This window comes from Odocoileus virginianus, chromosome 19 (assembly GCF_023699985.2).
Source record: "Odocoileus virginianus isolate 20LAN1187 ecotype Illinois chromosome 19, Ovbor_1.2, whole genome shotgun sequence".
Taxonomy (NCBI): domain Eukaryota; kingdom Metazoa; phylum Chordata; class Mammalia; order Artiodactyla; family Cervidae; genus Odocoileus; species Odocoileus virginianus.
Window position 1 is genome coordinate 36,764,754 of NC_069692.1, and position 21,174 is coordinate 36,785,927.

At 36.1% G+C, this 21,174-nt stretch overlaps 1 protein-coding gene across 1 annotated transcript in view; it reads left to right on the forward strand.

The window, feature by feature from the left end:
• The window catches only part of LOC110151266 (uncharacterized), a 112,959-nt gene extending 96,721 nt beyond the window's left edge, over positions 1 to 16,238 (forward strand). The window contains exon 5 of the mRNA XM_070450099.1: positions 15,966 to 16,238. Within this exon, the coding sequence (XP_070306200.1) occupies positions 15,966 to 16,043 (78 nt within the window). The 3' untranslated portion in view covers positions 16,044 to 16,238. The remainder of the gene's footprint in view (positions 1 to 15,965) is intronic.
• The last annotated feature ends 4,936 nt before the right edge of the window (positions 16,239 to 21,174 follow it).

Consider the following 21,174-nt stretch of genomic DNA (forward strand, 5'->3'; position numbering starts at 1 on the left):
TGTTTATTTCCTCATGTCAGTTGGAAAGATAAAAACACCAAGGAGGGTCTTTATGAGTGCAAAATATTCAAACCCATCTGAAAATCTGACACAAAGGATTATGATTAACTGTATCCCAGAAGGGAACTCATGATTGGAAAACTCATCACAAGGTCTGAAAAAAACCACTTTCCTTTTCACAGTTCAAAGCATAATTTAAATAAGTGCTATAGTGTGTACTCACCCAACTTACCTAGAGTCCTCTGAGCAGCTTCAATGCATAGGTGCTATAAACATACAGTTTGGTGAGACTTAACAATGATTCAATTAAGCAAGAAAGATTCTCCTGGGTATTAGGTAGAATGGTTGCTAAAAGATTAGAGAACAAATAATTTCTCTGTTAGAAAAGCTGGGAAACAGACCATTTCTTAAAATCAGTCTGAAACTTTAACGTTAAGGTGGTATCACAAGGAAAATTATACTAGACGAAGTTGAGCAGTCAAGGAAGATTTTATTCAAGACAACTGCAATAGGCTGGCAGAGCCAGAACTCGAGTCTGAATTCAACTCCTCTGAAATAAGGGTGGGGTTGATTCTAAGAGACAGAGTTGGGGGGAATCATAGGCCATCAATGTTTGCTAATTGGCCTTCCTCCAAAGAAACGGTAAACACTCATATCTGTATCATAAGAGGCGGTGTTGCAACATGAGGCAAGGTGCCCACATAAGTTAAGCTCCTGACCTTCCAGAAACTGGAGGAAGGACGCGTAATGATGACATTTCAAAAGGATGGCCTCCAGGTACTTGAGAAAGACGGTCCTGGGTAGTAAAACTGGCAAAAGGATTTTAGAATGATTTATATTTCAAAAGAATAGAGACAGAATTTGCAGTTACATGTTTTCTAAAATAAATGCTCTAAGAAGAGGTAGATCCATGGCATAGAGGTAAAAAAAGAAGCCTGTCTAAAGTTTGGTTAAGCTGAGGGAAACACTAAGGTCCTCTTAGTTAGTATTTTTATAGATAGAACTTTTAATAGCAAAAGAATCTCTCTTTGATGGGATCCTACAAGGAGACTATCTTCAAACCTGTAAAAACTTTGTGAAGTAGGAGATTTTGTGATTATGGTTTAAAACTTAATTAGGTCACCTCTAAAGATTTCTAAATTATCAGAACTTTAAACTTCACTGTCTCATCTCAAAGACCAATTTTTTCCCATCACAAACAACAACAAAAAAAAGACATTCAAAATGACTTTCACTTCAATGAAAGAAATTCTAAAAAACATGTCCTACTTAAAAACGCTATGTGAGCATGTGAATTTAAAATATTATTTTATCATATCACAGTTCATCGTATTTCAAAATGGAATTGTTTTATCCAATAATCTAACAGAGAATTTGCTGAATAAGGAAAATGTATACCATGCAGTTTAATATAAAAATTGAGCTATACAAGAACTTTTGCCAACACTGAAAAACATACTCACAGAAATGATTCTTAACCCTAAGTGTGCATTAGAACCACATTTGGACCTTTTAGAAAACACAGATACTAGCCCAAACTCTTAGGCCTTCAGTAAAAAGACACTGCTTTGTATTTACTGTCTATTAACTTATTTTTTTGGTCATGCTTTTCAGTTTGCAGGGTGACCTCGACCAGGGATTAAACTAGCCATGACACTGAAAGCTCTGAGTCCTAACCAATTGGACTCCCAAGGAATTCCCCTTAGGCATAAAAATTTCTAAATATGAGTTCTATTGTTTTAAAAAAAATGCTTTCAATGCATGCCCTCCAGACCAGTAGAGCTTCTGAGAAATGCAGGATCTTAGGGTTTGCCACATCCACTAAAGTTCATGATTTGAAAAAAATCTGGTTGTTGATATCCGCATGAAGTCTGTTGTTTGGTTGCTAAGTCCTGTCTGACTCCTTGCTACCCAGTGGATTGCAGCAAGCCTGGATTCCCTGTCCTTCACTGTCTCCCAGAGTTGCTCAAACTCATGTCCATTGAGTCAGTGATGCCATCCAACCATCTCACACTCTGTTACCCCTTCTCCTGCCCTCAATTTTTCCCAGCATCAGGGGCTTTTCCAATGAGTTGGCTCTTTCCATCAGATGGCCAAAGTATTGGAGTTTCAGCTTCAGCATCAGTCCTTCCAATTGAATATTCAGGACTCATTTCCTTTAGGATGGACTGGTTTGATCTCCTTGCTGTCCAATGGACTCTCAAAAGTCTTCTCCAACACCACAGTCCAAATGCATCAATTCCTTGGCACTCGACCTTCTTTATGGTCCAGCTCTCATATCCCTACATGACTACGGAAAAAATCATAGCTTTGACTACACAGACCTTTGTTGGCAAAGTGATGTCTCTGCTTGTTAAAATGCTGTCTAGGTTTGTCATAGCTTTTCTTCCAAGGAGCAAGCGTCTTTTAATTTCATGGCTATAGTCACCATCAGCAATGATTTTGGAGTCAAATTTTATTTGGAGAAAATAAAATCTGCCACAGTTTCTGCTTTTTCTCCATCTATTTGCCATGAAGTGATGGGACTGGATGCCATGCTCTTAATTTTTTTGAATGCTGAGTTTTAAGCCAGGTTTTTTCACTCTCCTCTTTCACATTCATCAACAGGCTCTTTAGTTCGTCTTCACTTTCTGCCATTAGAATGGATCATCTGCATATTTGAGATTGTTATTTCTCTCATCAGTCTTGATTCCAGCATGTTATTCATCCAGCCCACCATTTCTCATGATGTACTCTGCATATATGTTAAATAAGCACAGTGACAACCAGAGATCAAATTGCCAACATCCACTGGGTCATAGAGAAAGCAAAAGAATTCCAGAAAGAAACATCTACTTCTGTTTCACTGACTACTTTAAAGCCTTTTACTGTGTGGATCACAACACACTGTGGAAAATTCTTAAAGAAATGAGAATATCAGACCACATTACTATCTTCTGAGAAACCTACATGCAAGTTAAGAAGCAACAGATAGAACCGGACATAGAATAACAGACTGGATCAAAATTGAGAAAGGAGTTGCCAAGGCTTTATATTGTCACTCTGCCTATTTAACCTGAAGCCTGAAAGCATTGTTCTATAGGAGGTTTTGCTGCATCGGCAGAATCAAAGCCATTCACCAGGTTAGGATGGACTAGCCTCTGGCACTGCCAAAGCAACTTTGCTACAATTATGGATCCTAAACATTCAGCTTTGGTTTCTATTTAAGTCACATGTTTGGAGAACAGTATTTTGGACCAAGAAAAACCAAAGGGACAATACAGAGAAAGATGGTGGGATACTCCCATTAATGAGTGCACGTGTGTTCAGCTGCTCAGTCATGTCCAGCTCTTTACAACCCCATGGACTGTAGCCTGCCAGGCTCCTCTGTCCATGGGATTTTCTTGGGAAGAACACTGGAGTGGGTTGCCATTTTCTCCTCCAGGGCTTCTTATCCCAGCCAGGGACTGAACCCACAACCCTTGTGTCTCCTGCTTTGGCAAGCAGATTCACTGAGCCATCTTAATATTTGAAAATTAATTTAAAATGTCAAGAATCTTAAACAAGGATTTCTTTGCTGAGAGGGAGATGAAGAGAGCAATCCACCAGACTGGGAACTGGACTCCAATGACTCACTGATTAACTTTGGCCTGGTGCACGCTGCCTGTATAGTTTCTCCAGGGGTTCCCGCAGACGATAAGAGCTGTTATTGCTTCTTTTAACAGCTACTTAAAACCAAATTAGGAAATCTTAAAGTAACTTCTGCTTCTCTGGGGAGAAAGCTTTATTAAATCAGTAGTAGATAGAAATAACATTTATTAGTTGACCATATTTTTCTGATGTGCTGCAGTCCAGAGTTTTGTTGGCAAAATGATGTCTCTGCTTTTTAATATGCTGTCTAGGTTTGTCATAGCTTTTCTTCCAAGCAGTAAGTGTCTTTTAATTACATGGCTACAGTCACCATCAACAATAATTTTGGAGCCCAAGAAAATAAAATCTGCCAGTTTCCACTTTTTCCCCATCTATTTGCCATGAAGTGATGGGATTGGATACCATGCTTAGTTTTTTTGAATGCTGAGTTTTAAGCCTCACTCTTTTTCACTCTTGATGAAAGTGAAAGAGGAGAGTGAAAAAGTTGGCTTAAACCTTAATATTCAGAAAACTAAGATCATGGCATCTGGTCCCATCACCTCATGGGAAATAGATGGGGAAAACAGTGGAAATGGTGTCAGACTTTATTTTTTGGGCTCCAAAATCACTGCAGATGGTGATTGCAGCCATTAAATTAAAACATGCTTACTCCTTGAAAGGAAAGTTATGACCAACCTAAATAGCATATTAGAAAGCAGAGGCATTACTTTGCCAACAAAGCCTGTCTAGTCAAGGCTATGGTTTTTCCAGTGGTCATGTATGGATGACCACTGTGAAGTTGAACTGTGAAGAAAGCTGAGCGCTGAAGAATTGATGCTTTTGAACTGTGGTGTTGGAGAAGACTCTTGAGAGTGCCTTGGACTGCAAGGAGATCCATCCAGTCCATCCCAAAGGAGATCAGTCCTGGGTGTTCATTAGAAGGACTGATGCTGAAGCTGAAACTCCAATACTTTGGCCACTTCATGTGAAGAGTTCACTCATTGGAAAAGACCCTGATGCTGGGAGGGATTGGGGGCAGGAGGAGAAGAGGACAACAAAGGATGAGATGGTTGGATGGCATCACCGACTCGATGGACACATGTTTGGGTAAACTCTAGGAGTTGGTGATGCAAAGGGAGGCCTGGCGTGCTGCAATTCATGGAGTTGCAAAGAGTTGGACATGACTGAGCGACTGAACTGAACTGAACTGAGTTTTAAGCCAGGGTTTTTTCACTCTCCTCTTTCAAATTTATCAAGAGGATTATCACACTTATCTATGGGGTCACAAAGAATTGGAGAAGGTTTAGCAACTGAACAGCAAATATTTTTCTCAGGCTAATGACAACGGTCTGTTTAGTCTCTTTCCCTGTTGATATGCATTTGTATCTGTGTATAAATATTTATGAAATTTAGGAATTTTGGAGTGTAAGGTAAAAGAAGGTAAAATTTTGCTCAGTAATGATTATTTCAAAATTATTGTTATATTTTACCTTTCTATTCTCTGCTTTTGAAACTCCCAACTGCAATGTATTCTTTGTCTATTTATAGCAAGTCAACAGAAGCAATTGTCAAAAAAAAAAAAAAAGGTAACAAAAATTTTTGAAAATTCAAAGAGGTAAAGTTGCCTTTTTAAAAAAAATTAAAAAAAAAGTCATATTTATTAATCCGATTCTTCCCTATCCTAAGCACTATAGTTTTATTTTCCAAATTACCTCACATACTGAGAGCTATTGGCTTTACATGTTCTAGCTGTTGTAAACAGTGCTGCAATGAACAATGGGATACATGTGTCTTTTTCAATTTTGGTTTCCTCAGGGTATATGCCTAGGAGTGGGATTGCTGGGTCATATAGTGGTTTTATTCCTAGTTTTAAAAGGAATTTCCATACCCTCTTCCATAGTGGCTGTATCAATTTACATTCCCACCAACAGTGCAAGAGCATTACCTTTTCTCCATACTCTCTCCAGCATTTATTTATTGCTTATAGATTTTTTTGGTTATGGCCATTCTGACCTGTGTGAGGTGATATCTCATTGTAGTTTTGATTTGCATGTCTCTAATAATGAGTGATGTTGAGCATCTTTTCATGTTTGTTAGCCATCTGTATGTCTTCTTTGGAGAAATGTCTGTTTGGGTCTTTTTCCCACTTTTTGATTGGGTTGTTTTTTTGGTATTGTGTTATATGAGCTGCTTGTATGTTTTAGAAATTAACCCTGTGTCAGCTGTTTCATTTGCTATTATTTTGTTCCATTCTGAGAGCTGTCTTTTAACCTTGCTTATAGTTTCCTTTATTGTGCAAAAGCTTTTAAGTCTAATCTGTCCCACTTGTTTATTTTTGTTTTTATTTCCATTACTCTAAGAGGTGGGTCATACAGGATCTTGCTTTGATTTATGTCATTGAGTGCTCTGCCTGTGTTTTACTCTAAGAGTTTTATAGTTTCTAGTCTTACATTTAGGTCTTTAATCCATTTTGAGTTTTTCTTTGTGTATGGTGTTAGGAGTGCTATAATTTCAATCTTTTATATGTAAATGTCCAGTTTTCCCAGCACCATTTATTGAAGAGTCTGTCTTTGTCCCATTGTATATTCTTGCCTCCTTTGTCTAAAATAAGGTACACATAGGTGCATGGGTTTATTTCTGGGCTTTCTATCTTGTTCCATTGGTCTGTATTTCTGTTTTTGTGCCAGTACCATACTGTCTTGATGACTGTAGCTTTGTAGTATAATCAGAAGTCAAGAAGGTTGATTCCTTCAGCTCCAATCTTCTTTCTCAAGACTGCTTTGGATATTTGGGGTCTTTTGTGTATTCATATGAATTGTGAAATCTTTTGTTCTAGTTCAGTGAAAAATGCATCGGTAATTTGATAAGGATTGAATTGAATCTGTAGACTCCTTTTGATAATATAGTCATTTTCACAATATTAATTCTTCCTAACCAGGAAGATGGAATATCTCTCCATTTGTTTATATCATCTTTGATTTCTTTCACAGTGTTTGTTTTATAATTTTCTGTGTACAGTTCTTTTGTCTCCTTAGGTAAGTTTATTCCTTGGTATTTAATTATTTTTGTTGCAATGGTGAATGGGATTGATTCCTTAATTTCTCTTTCTGATTTTTCATTGTTAATATGTAGAAATGCAAGTGATTTCTGAGTATTGATTTTGTATCCTGCAACTCTGCTAAATTCACTGATTAGCTCTAGTAATTTTCTGATACTATCTTTAGGGCTTTCTTTGCTTGGTATCATGTCATCTGCAAACAGTGAGAACTTTACTTCTTCTTTTCCAATCTGGATTCCTTTTATTTCTTTTTCTTCTCTGATTGCTGTAGCTAGGACTTCCAAAACTATGTTGAATAATAGTGGTGAAAGTGGACACTCTTGTCTTGTTCCTGATCTTAGGGGGAATGCTTCCAGTATTTTAGCATTGAGAATAATGTTTGCTGTAGGCTTATCATATATGGCCTTTACTTTGTTGAGGTAGTTTTCTTCTATACCCATTTTTTGAAGAGTTTTAATCATAAATGGGGGTTGAATTTCTTCAAAGGCTTTTTCTGCATCTATTGAGATTATTATATGGTTTTTATCTTTTGATTTGTTGATATGGTGTATCACATTGATTGATTTGTGTATATTGAAGAATCTTTACATCCCTGGAATAAACCCAAATTGATCATGATATATGAGCTTTTTGATGTGTTGTTAAATTCTGTTTGCTAACATTATGTTGAGGATTTTTGCATCTATGTTCATCAGTGATATTGGTCTGTAGTTTTCTTTTTGTGTGTGTTGTTTTTGTTTGATTTTGGTATCAGGGTGATGGTGGCTTCACAGAATGAGTTTGGAAGTGTTCTTTCCTCTGCAATTTTTTGAAATATATAGAAGGATAGGCATTAACTCTTCTCTAAATGTTTGATAGAATTCTCCTGTGAAGCCATCTGGTCCTGGGCTTTTGTTTTTTCAGAGATTTTTGATCACAGCTTCACTTTCAATGCTCGTAATTGGGTTGTTCATAATTTCTTTTTTTTCCTGGTTCAGTCTTGGAAGATTGAACTTTTCTAAGAATCTGTGCAGTTCTTTCAGGTTTTCCATTTTATTGCCATATAGTTGTTCATAATACTGTGTTATAATCCTTTGTATTTCTGTATTGTCTGCTGTAACCTCTTTTTTTATTTCTAATTTTGTTGATTTGATTCTTCTCTCTCTTGATGAGTCTGGCTAAAGGTTTGTCAATTTTGTTTACCTTCTCAAAGAAACAGCTTTTAGTTTTATTAATCTTTACTATTTTTTCTTTCATTTCTTTTTCAATTATTTCTGCTCTAGTTTTTAATCATTTCTTTCCTTCTACTAATTTTAGGGGTTTTTTGCTCTTCTTTTTCCAGTTGTTTTATGTGTAAAGTTAGGTTGTCTATTCAATGTTTTTCTTGTTTTTTGAGGTAGGATTGTATTGCTATAAACTTCCCTCTTAGAACTGCTTTTGCTGCATCCCATTGGTTTTGAGTTGTTGTGTTTTCATTGTCATTTGTTTCTAGAAATTTTTTTATTTCCCCTTTGCTCTTTTCAGTAACCTGTTGGTTATTTAGAAAGGTATTGTTTAATCTCCATGTGTGTGTGTTTTTTTGCAGCTTTTTTCTCATAATTGATATCTAGTCTCATAGCATTGTGATCAGAGAAGATGCCTGATATGATTTCAATTTTCTTAAATTTACTGAAGTTTGCTTTGTGACCCTAGATGTGGTCTATCCTGGAGAATGCTCCGCATGCACTTGAGAAGAAGGTGTATTGTCTGCATTTGGATGGAATGTCCTGAAGATATCAGTGAGATCCATCTCATCTAACATATCATTTAAGACTTGTGTTTTCTTACTGATTTTCTGTTTTTATGATCTGTCCATTGGTGTGAGTGGCCTGTTAAAGTCTCCTACTATTATTGTGTTACTTTCAATTTCTCCTTTTATGTCTGTTATGTTTGTCTTATTATTGAGGTGCTCCTATGTTGAGCACACAGATATTTATGATTGTTATGTCTTCCTCTTGGATTGATCCCTTGATCATTATGTAGTGTCCTTCCTTATCTCTTGTAATCTTCTTTTTTGAAGTCTATTTTGTCTGATATGAGATTGCTTCTCCAGGTTCCTTTTGTTTCCCATTTCCATGGAATATATTTTTCCATCCTCTCACTTTCAGTATGTGTCTTGAGGTCTGAAGTGGGTTTCTTGTAGATAGAATATATATGGGTCTTGTTTTTGTATCCATTCAGCCAGTCTGTGTAGATAGAATATATATGGGTCTTGTTTTTGTATCCATTCAGCCAGTCTGTGTTTTTGGTTGGAACATTTAATCCATTTACATTTAAAGTAATCATTGATATATATGTTTCTATTCCCATTTTCTTCATTGTTTGGGGTTGATTTTGTAGATATTTTTATCTCTTGTATTTCTTGACTATATAAGTCCCTTTAACATTTGCTGTAAAGCTGGTTTGGTGGTACTGAATTCTCTTAACTTTGCTTGTCTGAAAAGCTTTTTATTTCTCCATCAATTTTGAATGAGATCCTTGCCAGGTATAATAGTCTTGGTTGTAGATTTTTCCCTTTCAGTATTTTAAATATATCCTGCCATTCCCTTCTGGCCTGCAGAGTTTCTGCTGAAAGAGCAGCTGTTAAGTGTATGGGGTTTCCCTTGTAAATTACTAGTTGCTTTTCCCTTGCTGCTTTTAATATTCTTTCTTTGTGTTTAGTCTTTATAGTTTAATTAGGATGTGTCTTGGTGTGTTTCTCCTTGGGTTTATCCTGTATGGGACTCTGTGCCTCCTGGACTTGATTGACTATTTCCTTTTCCATGTTGGGGAAATTTTCAACTACAATCTCTTCAAAATTTTTCTCATACCCTTTCTTTTTCTCTTCTTCTTCTGGGACCCCTATAATTCAAATGTTTGTGAGTTTGATGTTGTCCCAGAGGTCTCTGAGACTATTCTGTTCTTTTCTTTTTTCTTTTTTTTTTTTTTTTTACTTTATTCTGCTTTTCAGAAGTTATTTCCACCATTTTATCTTCCAACTCACGGATTCATTCTTCTGCTTCAGATATGCTTCTATTGATTCCTTCTAAAGCGTTTTTAATTTCAGTAATTGTGTTGTTTGTCTCTGTATGTTTATTCTTTATTTCTTCTATGTCTTTGCTAATTGGTTCTTGCATTTTCTTCATTCTGTTTTCAAGATTTTTGATCATCTTTACTATCATTATTCTGAATTATTTTTCAGGTAGCTTGCCTATTTCCCCTTCATTTATTTGGAGTTCTGTGTTTCTAGTTTGCTGCTTCATTTGTGTAGTATTTCTCTGCCTTTTCGTTATTCTTTTCTTAACTTATTGTATTTGAGGTCTCCTTTTCCCAGGCTTCGAGGTTGAATTCTTTCTTCCTTCTGGTTTCTGCCCTCCTAAGGTTGGTCCAGTGGTTTATGTAAGCTTCGCATAGGGTGAGATTTGTGCTGAGTTTTTGTCTGTTTGTTTTTGTTTTTCCTCTGATGGGCGAGGCTGAGTGAGGTGGTACTCCTCTCTGCTGATGATTGGGTTTGTATTTTTGTTTTTGTTTGTTGTTTAGATGAGGCATCCTGCACAGGGTGCTACTGGTGGTCGGGTGATGCCAGGTCTTGTATTCAAGTGGTTTCCTCTGTGTGAGTTCTCACTATTTGATACTCCCTAGGGTTAGTTCTCTGGTAGTCTACCGTCTTGGAGTCAGTGCTCCCACCCCAAAGGCTCAGGGCTTGATCTCTGAAAGGACAAATCCATTTGCCTCTGTCTCTGGTACTGATGGTATTTTAGATTGCAGAGGCTTTCTGAAGAAGTGAAACGTCGCTGCTTCTGCCATTACCTGATGCTTGTACTGCATCCCCCCTTCGTACCAGCACCAGAGCCCGCCACCTTGTTTCTGGGGTTCAGCCCACCTTGTGTTTTTATTGAGAGATGTAGGGAGCTGCAAAGAGTGATGTTCCCAATCTTAGGGTGAAGGAAAAAACAAATACAAAATGCATACTCTTCCTTGAGTCCATTGGAGTGCTGACATTGTGCAGCAACAAACTGGCCCAGAATCTAAGGAGAAATGAGCAAGGAAAGAAAAGACTGGAGCACTAGTTATGACAAGACACGGACACTCCATAATCGGAATTCAGCTGGGTACACGGCTCACTGCACAGTATGCCGTGAGAGAGGTGAATGTCTCAGGGTTATAGATGCAAGGGGTATCCTCATCTTTTTTCCAGGGTTTTCCCTCACAAACTTCACTGGTGCTCACCCATGAAAAAGGATAATTCTTAGACTCCCTCGTGGTACAAAACAGGAAAGGGGAATAGCAGCTGCCAGTGGGGCTCAGCTGGGGGGCACTGCTGAGATACTCATTCCACCTCCTCGCTGAACAAAAGCTTAATCTGTTGAGAGGGCAGCAAATGTTGCCATTAGGTCAGTGGTGGAGATTCCTTGCAGGTGAGGTAAAACAAGAGAGAGAACGGGAAAAAAAAAATACCCTTTCCCTGGTGGAAGGTCAGCAGAGATAAAGACTGAGGCTTTATTCAAACATAGGATAATCCTACCCCAGCCCCTAGCAGGCCATCAGGCATAGAAGAAAAACAATATCTCAAGGGTGGCAAGAGGAATGAACAGGCAGAGTCCAGACAATTTTTAGACAATAAAAATACTCTGCATGATAGTATAACAATGGATAAATGTCATTATATTCTTCTCCATAGAATGCATAGCATTGAATGAAATCTAAGGTGAACTCTGGACTTTGATTACTATGTGTCAATGTAGATTTATCCTTGGTAACAAACATACCATTCTGGTAAGTGATGTTGATAATGGGGGAAGCTATGCATGCATATGGGAAATCTCTATATTCTGTTTTTCTGTGAACTTAAAACTGTTCTAAATTATAAAGCTTTAAATTTAAAAAAGGAATCCTACTAGAGACAGACCACCTCTGAGATGCAGTGCAAAGGCCTAAAATTAACAGAGCAGCAGGCACTCAGGACCAAAAAAATTAAAAAACTATGAAAACCTAGCCTTTACTCTAGACGCAAAGTAATTATTTAGAGGAATTTGAAGCCTGTGGTGCACTAGGGTAACCATAGTAACAACCAAAAACAAACCCAGCCCGACTTTTAATTAGAGTCAATCAAATCTGCTCACTACAGGCCTTGATTAAAGAAAAGTATGCCCATTTCCATGTATAAATACTTCAGTATTTACTATACTATACGAGAAGCCCAGCTTTCAATAACAGTGAAAAACTAGGAAGCATATGAAAACACAAGCTAGAGTGATACCTTCCAAGAGAGAACACAATCATGACATAAGAGTTGGAATGCTATGACAGTAGACTTAAAATAACTGTGTTTAATAGGTTAACAGTTTTCATGGGAAAAGGTAAAGAGCATACATGATTAAATGGCTAATGTCAACAAAGAGGCGGAAATTATAAGAAAGAATCCAAAGGCAATGTTAGAAATGAACAACACTGACAAAGATGAAGTCTCTGATGGTCTCCTCAGTAGACTCAATTCAGTGGTAGAAAGAATTGCCTAACATCAAGATAGGTCAATGGAAATTATACAAACTGAAACACACACACACCCCACATACACACACACACCCCCCACACACACACATACACATATACACACTATATGGATTTCTACTGATTGCAGAATTTTTATTTTATCTTTGTTATATTATAGACTGGATGGGTTTGGCATCAGCCTTAGAAGCAAGTCCTTTGAAAAGAATTCATTACTGATGGTTGACTTTCAGAGGCCTGCTTATCAAAGTGGATAATCATTAATCAGATTTAAAGCCTGTTCTAATGATTACTAATTAGTATAGCTATAGAAAATTATAGGGACTGGATTTATAAATTCTAAATTCTGTGTATATTCTAATTACTGACTTGGTCTAAGATAAAATGAAAAGCATACTTACAACTGTTAATAGATTCCCCCCCTCCAAGTTTGTTATGGCTAGTCTTTATTTTAAGCTGTACTTCAGATTGGGGTTTCCCAGTGGCACTAATGGTAAAGGGCCCACCTGCTATTGCAAGAGACACAAGAGATGTGGGTTCGATCCCTGGATCAAGAAGATCCCCTGGAGGCGGGCATGGCAACCCACTTCCGTATTCTTGCCTGGAGAATCCCACGGACAGAGAAGTCTGGCAGGTCGTGGTTCATAGGGTTGCAAAGATTCAGACACGACTGAAGCGACTTAGCACACATACACATACTTCTAATTGCTAAATATTCCAATGTTTGTGAGATGTTAAGATAAACCAAAATAGGCTCCCACTGTAACACCAGATTTTTATTTTTTATAACTGTGGGATAAATGTCTTGAGGTTATTCAGAAGATCAAAATGTCTAATATTTTAATCAAATATTGTTTAGAATCCCTCTCTCCACTATTGTATATCACAGATTCAGGCAAAAACATTAATTTCTGTGATATTATTACAAATTTACAGAGTAATTTCAACTGCAGACATTAAAAATTAAATTAAATGTGAGAAAAAGCAGCAAATGACATTTGATGCATTACTGTGGTGCAGCTTAGTGTGTGGGATTTTAATTTTGAAAATACTGTAGGAGTGAGTTGTGGGAGAAAGAAAATTATCTATTGCAGAAACAACTCATCTCAAGATAGTGTCTATGTATGCGATTACTTTTGTCAGAAACTGTGTAATTGACAATAATTTGCTTGCTAATCTAATTAAACTATGAACAAATGGTGCAAGAAGTTGTAAAGAATTCTGGGTAAAGCCTTGGGCTCTTCTTGATGGATGTTACTGAAGGTACTAAGCTCATTTTTCTGAGTCATTATTTTATGCACTGGATGGTGGAGAGAGAATTGAAAAATCATTTTTGCAGTAGTTCTGTGTTTAAACTCCCAGACAACCTACTAGTGTTTGAGGTGTAATTGTTAGGGGGTGGGGTGGGGAAGGAGGAGTTAGGTAGCTGGCAAGCCAGCAATGAGTCCTTTAGCTATAACGTCACTGACCACTGCCTTCCGACATTCGAGGACCCCCACGTGTCTCCAACTGCAAGCTCACACCAGTCTTCTGAGACCAAATGGGCCCTGCTTCAGAGGAGTTCTGCCTCAGAAGCTTGCCTTGGCATCAAACCTCACTTTTCTTTTCACTATGCTTAAAAGGATCAAAATTTTAAAGCAAATCATCAATATGTGCCTGGCACGCAGGAGTGTCTTTGGGGAACTACAGGACAAGCTATTTCAGAAAATCTTGAATTTTTGATCATTGTATTCATGATATTTGCTGAAATATATGTAGATATACCCCTTCCTTTTTAACCCTTTTCATTATCATTCCACCTGTTTATATTGTTTCATTCATTAATAATCTATTTGCTTCATTATTCAATAAATATATATTGAGGTCACACTATTCACCAGGGCTTCCCTGGTGGCTCAGCTGGTAAAGAATCTGCCTGCAAAAAAAAAAAAAAAAAAAAAAAGAATCTGCCTGCAATGCAGGGGATCTGGGTTTGATCTCTGGGTCTGGAAGATCCCCTGGAGAAGGGAATGGCAACCCACTCCAGTATTCCTGCCTGGAGATTTCCGTGAACAGGGGAGCCTGGCAGGCTATGGTCCATGGAGTCACAAAGAGTCAGACACGACTGAGCTACTAACACTTTCACACCATCCACCAGGTGTGTTGCTGTAGTTGTTTAGTTGCTCACTTGTGTCCGACTCTTTGTGACTCCCTGGACTGTATAGCTCACCAGGCTCCTCTGTCCACGGGATTCTCCAAGCAAGAATACTGGGAGTGGGTTGCCATTTTCTTCTCCAGGGGATCTTCCCAATCCAGGGATCGAAACAGCATCTCCTGCATTGGCAGGCGGGTTCTTTACCACTGAGTCACCTGGGAAACTCATCCAAGTGTATTCTAGGTATATTTGTAGTTTGCATATATCTGACAAATGCCTGCATTTTATTTTCTCTAAGATCTACTAAATGCTTCTGCTTCTTGTGGTGGTTCACCAATGCTTTTTTTTTAATATAAATTTTTATTGGAGTATAGTTGATTTCCAATGTGTTAATTTTAGATGTACAGAAAAGTGAATTAGTTTAACATATACATATATCCACTCTTTGTTTTGCTTTTTTAGATTTTTCCCGGTATAGGCTGTTTCAGAGTATCGGGTAGGGTTCCCTGTGATATACAGCACGTTCTGCTCAGTTATCTATTTTATATATTGTGGTGTATCTATATCAAGGGCTTCCTTGGTGACTCAGTGGTAAAGAATCCACCTTCTACTGCAGAGACATGGGTTCTACCCTGGGTCAGGAAGATCCCCTGGAGAAGGAAATGACAACTCACTCCAGTATTCTTGCCTGGGAAATCCAATAGACAAAGGTGCCTGGTGGGCTACAGTCCATGGGGTCACATGATTAGTGACTAAACAACAACGAACATACATCAGCCCCGATCTCCCAATTATCCTCCACCCGTATCCCTTGGTAGCCGAAGTTTGTTGTCTACATCTGTCACTCTACTTCTGTTTTGTAAGAAAAGTTTATTGTATCATTTTTTTAGATGCTACATATAAGTGCTGTCTTATGATATTTGTCTTTCTGTGTCCGACTTACTTCATTCAGCACAACAATCTCTAGATCCATCCATGTTGGTGCTAACGGCATTATTTTATTCTTTTTATGACTGAGTAATGGTCCATGGTATACATGTACCACATCTTTATTCATTCCTCCATTGATGGGCATTTAGGTTGCTTCCATGTCCTGACTATTGTAAACAGAGCTACAGCGAACATTGGGGTGCATGAGTCTTTTTCAATTATGTTTTTCTCCATCTTATTTCCATTTATTTGTTTGCTGCCATTAAGGTATGAACTCCAAGGGGTAAAGAGCATGCCTACCAGTTAGTTTAACTCATGGGCACCACAGCCCTGGGAATAAATTTCAATAAACATTTATAGAATAAATTCTTCTGTAGCAAGACTTGTTTATTTTTGTCCGTGTTTCCTCAAGTTTTGGTTTATTGGATTATCTGTAAATGTTTAATGGATAAAGAACTAATTAATTAATATATTCTAACCTCTTATTTTTTAACCCAAAATCCTTGGACTTTTTTTTAACCTTTATTTTGACCATTTATTGAATTTCTGCCACTTTGTTCCATAACCTCATACTTGTTACTGATGCATTTGCTTCCCAAACCTGTCTGTATTTCCTACTTGAACACTGTGTCTCTAATCACTAGTCCTTCTTTTAGTTACTTGGAGTTCCTATCCTAACAATTCAAATTTCCATAGCTAATGTTCCTGTTCTGCCTTATCTTACAGCCATTCAAGTCTTGGCATAATAGCCTCCATTCATCTTGTGCGCAAACCTCCTGGCTTGAGAGGGCCAGCCTGTCCTGAACCTTGCTACCAGGTCCCAAGATTAAATGAGGTGACAAGATAACATTTTCTGACTTGAGATTTTGCGTTCAGTTATTTTTGTATTCTGACTGTACTCAACATTTTCTCTAAAATCCATTTACTTCATTTGTTTGATTTGGAATATCTATATTTCCCCTGAAAATAAAGTCTGTGGAGGCCATTGACTATGCTGTATCTTTATCTATTTTCTGTTACCTTGCTGCCATCATAGCATCTCAGTGCATTATTTTAAATAGTTGTACCATATATAAGGTAAATCAAAACCAAATAATAAAATATAGTAATAAAATCAAGTAATGAAATAGGGACAAATTTGGAAGATGATGAAGTATTTCTTATATAATGACCTCTCTCAAATATATAAATTATTTACAAATCCACACTATTAGAAGCTAGTGTATTGTTAACTTCAGATAGGGAATTTGTCTCATGTGAGCCTTCCAAACTATCTGAGTATTTGGAATTGATGACAGCTTTAATCTGAAATTTTGTATTATAAATTTCAAAACACAATTTCAGTTTTGATGAAGTTATCTGGAGACTCTCAGGTATTATTCCTAATAAAGATGTACAAAGTGAGTGAAAGTCATTCAGTCATATCTGATTCTTTGTGACCCTATGGACTATACACTCCAAGGAATTTTCCAGGCCAGACTATTGGAGTGGGTAACCTTTCCTTTCTCCAGGGGATCTTCCCAACCCAGGGATCAAACTCAGGTCTCCCGCGTTGCAGGTGGATTCTTTACCAGTTGAGCCACAAGGGGAGCCCCAAGATGTACAAAACTGATATATAATATAATTAATGCATAATATTATCTTACATTTGTAAAAATATCTGTAGTTTAATAATCACCATTCTGTACATTTCTCATTTAACCCCCAGGATAGTACTCTGAGGTAAGTGTATTACCTCCATTTTTAAGGTATGAAGCTTGGAGATGTTAAAGTGACTTGCCCCAAACCAAAGCTCACCACTTCTCATATTACCTTTTGTGGTTTTTTCAAAATTAATACATCATCCTCTGTTCTGAAGTTCAGTGGAATATGACTGACTGACTCTTTTGTTGCTTTTTAATTTAGAAGAACTCATTATTGGTAGGTGAAAGCACGATACTAATTTAGATTTAATTTGGACACATTTAATTTTTGGTATATTTCAATAACTTAAGAATTATTTCTACTTTAAGTTTCTGAGTTATTTTAAATGCATAGTGATAACTATCGCAATCTATCAAAATTGAAGTAAGTAAGTATTAGAGCTAGAAAGATCAGAGAGTACCTATAGACCCAATGTGGTTAATGACTTACCCATAGACATTCTGTTGATCGAGACAAGAGTAGCAAACACAATTCATTTAATATCTGATGCACTTCTCTACATGATGTTAGGAGTCATGTGCGTATAAATAAATCTTAAATGCTGACTATACCAGGTGCTTCATGCCAGCCTCAATAGTCAGACTGTACTGGTCACACAATATTCCCAACTGTTTTCATCAGCAGATGTCAGCACCACATGCATCACCTCACATTTGTATTAATCCAGGAGATGTCCCAAATAAAGTCATAGCAAAAGGATGGATAAAGCTCATGAGATGAATCTGTTTTATTTATAAAATACTGTTTAATCTATAAATACTATTCTTGCACATAAAAAGAGAATTATGACTCTCAATTTCACCAATGCCCATATTTTAGGGGTTTGGCTAAATGAGGAAACATACATGATATATAGTTATTTTCTTGTTTGCTTTTAGCATTTTCAGAATTGTATCTATTTTTCCTAATTACCTATTCCAAGTCCCTCCCAGTTACACTGAAAAGACTCAAGATTAACTTATTACATATTAAATTAATCACTTCATGTCATATTAAAAATAATTGTACAACTATTTTATAAAAAAGTCTATCCTTAAAATTAAGAGTATAAATTCTAATTTATTAAATGCTACTAACAGCAAATTATAGTGTCTATTATTTTAATATTTCTAGTATAGACATTCTATAACTTGTAAGTAAATAAAATTTATAGCAATAAATGGGGATGACTTTGCAATTAATCAGTCTGATTAATCAATCAATGAATCATCAAATATCTTTTCAAAACTATACTTGTGTCTTGTAAGACACAAGTTTCTAAATCCTTAAAGAAATTCATGATTTAGTTGAAGAGACAATAAATTTATAAAATTTTATTAAATATACAGTGCTGATAAATATTCAGTGTATATAATTTATGTTGGAGTTCCTAAGATGTTGGGAAAATCTTGACAGACCTAATCTAGGAAGATAGGGGAAATTTAATCAGAACTTAAAGAGACAGTAAGCATTAAATAGGTGAGATGAGAAGATGAATAGACCAATGAATTGTGAGACAATGGAGAAAACTGAGCTGAATTCTTCAATTTTAAAAGTGAACTTATTTGCATACCTTAAATTATTTTGTGTGGCGTTTCTTATATCACTCAAAGGTTAGGAAAGAAACTTGTCTAGCTGCTACTACTTTAAATTGATTTCAATAAATACAAGATGTATTAAAGAAATTATCTGATGTCCTGAAGCAAAAGCAATATCAACTATTTGAAGCATCAATGCTTTTAATCACTTGTAAACTTCCTGCAGGATGAAAGAGAGCTTAATCCCATAAATTCAAAATTTCCTTAAGCCCCATACATGCATGTGGGGAAATCCACATAAGTGCAAGTGAGGGAGGTATTGATCAGTGACATCTCATGAGGGCCTTTGAGATGATAGTGTCCTGAGGCTGCCAACAGAATAAATTTGGTGTATATACCATGTTTGGGAAAATTAAAATCACTTACATCTGGAAGAAATTTATACCAAGTGATGCCCATCTTTAGGTATAACTTTAAAGTTTTATATTTAAATAGATACTATTTATTGAATTTAAGGACATTAAGAATTTTTATCTGAGTCCATTTCTCAGCATTGCTATCTTGTTTATAAAGAAGATTCTTTGATTTGAGAAATAATTTAACATTAATTTGCAATACGTTTTTTGAAAACTATAATAGAAGTAAGAGAAGACATCCAGGGAGACACCATGAAATATTTCTTTTTCTAAAAACATTACTAGATTCAGGAATAAATTCAGTTGTATTCCTTAAACTGAGGTATCTATACCAACCTTTTAAAAAGAGAATTATAGAAACTAAACACACTAGTGTGTGTGTGTGGGGGGTGTGTGTCTTTCTATATGTGGGTGTAATTGAAAAGTGTTAAAAAAAAAACAATTTGCTTAAGTGATTTTTTAAAATGTAAGACTTTCCAATTATTACTAAAAACTGAAGAACATGAAGGAAAGGAAATCAAGAGTAAACATCTAAAGGTCAATTTTCTGTTATTAAAGAAAAAATTTAATCAAGTCAAATGTTATCTGAAAATTTAATTGCATTTTAATCATTCTGCTCATTTACCACTCTTTCATAAACTAAAGGCAAGTAATGGAATGGACTATGGACTTTTATGGCAATACAAATTCTTAGTATGAAATAGATTTCTCATTAGCACAGTTTTGCAAGCATGGTAAGTTTTCCAGTGTATATAACCACAGGAAATTTCCTACAGATTTATCACTTGGAAGAAAAATTTATGATGACATGCTTTTAAGAAATGACTATATTCAAAACAAGAATTGAGAAATAGATTTTCATCAGGTGATGCACACTAAAAACTATAGAAAGTGTGTTAAACAGGCAAGAAGATGAGAGAAAAGTTACAATCTCTTGTGAGTCACAGTATCAGGTAAGTTAATGAGACTGAATTAAAAGGAATTAGGAGGGAGAACCCAAAGAGGTGTGGAATCGAAAAAGAAATTGAGGGGGCAAAACTATTCTGTAAAAGAAACAAAGACATCAGGAAATCAAAATCCATGTCTGTTCCAGTTAATGTACAATTTCATGTCACTGTACTTTTCTTAAACAATCCTGAAGCTATTCAAACAACCAATACAACTTTTTCCTGAACTGTAATCAATTGATTCACCACTCAACTCTGTTGCATAGTAGGCAAGTAGATACGGCATTACCTAAACTATTGCAAGGGCATTTGTACTTTTATTTGATCATAAAAATGAAGATGCTTTAGAAAATGTACTGTTACAAGAGAAAAAATAATTAAGTTGGTGAACCTATGTAATAGAGAAAGCCATTATTGGACTTAATCATTTTTAGAGAGAACTGATTGAATTAAACAAAAAAAAAAAAAAAAAGAGGAAATGAACACCAAAGAGTGTCTATCTTGCCTAGAATGTGAGGCTTCCTCGGGTTTTATAGTCTTAAATTTAGTTTATATACTTTGAAGCTTTATTAATGTGTTATACAATAGATATCTTAACATTTTAGTTATTTGTTAGGTTTGAAAAATTAAACATCCATTCTCTAACAAGTTAAAGTTAGATAATTAAATTGAACAGTAATTCATAACAAGTGAGAAGGTAGGCACATTTATAAAACTTTTTCCATTTTTAGAACTAATAAACTGAGTTTATTTATTACCATTTTATAAATGAAGAAATCAAAGGTCACAGAAGTTAAATGATTTAGCTTGAGGTCACAAATAACCTTAAGCATAAACCTTTAAGTTTTGTGCTCTTCACAGTATTTGAAACCTCTTCTTATGCTTTATAATAGACTTCAGAGTCTATGGCAGAATGGTGAAGTAATAAATACTTTACCCATGAAACTATTTATCATCCTATCATCATTCAAAATACAAGTTTCTATATTTAATTCTGATGTTATAGGACCTGCCCAGGATATATACTTGGAAATTGCTAATTCAGGCTTTTAAAGAGTTTTATACTATGTTTTTAATGATTTAGTAATTTATAATAAATTATTTCACTCTAATCCAACTTGACAAATTTCTTGGGATTATTTTTTAGGCCCCTAGAGAAAATTTTCTATACTAAAATGTGCTGTGCTTCATCGCTCAGTTATGTACAACTCTTTGTGACCCCATAGACTGTAGCCCACCAGGTTCCTCTGTCCATGGGGATTATCCAGGCAAGAATACTGGAGTAGATTGCCATGCCCTTCTCCAGGGTATCTTCCTAACCCAGGGATCGAACCCAGGTCTCCCTTGTTGC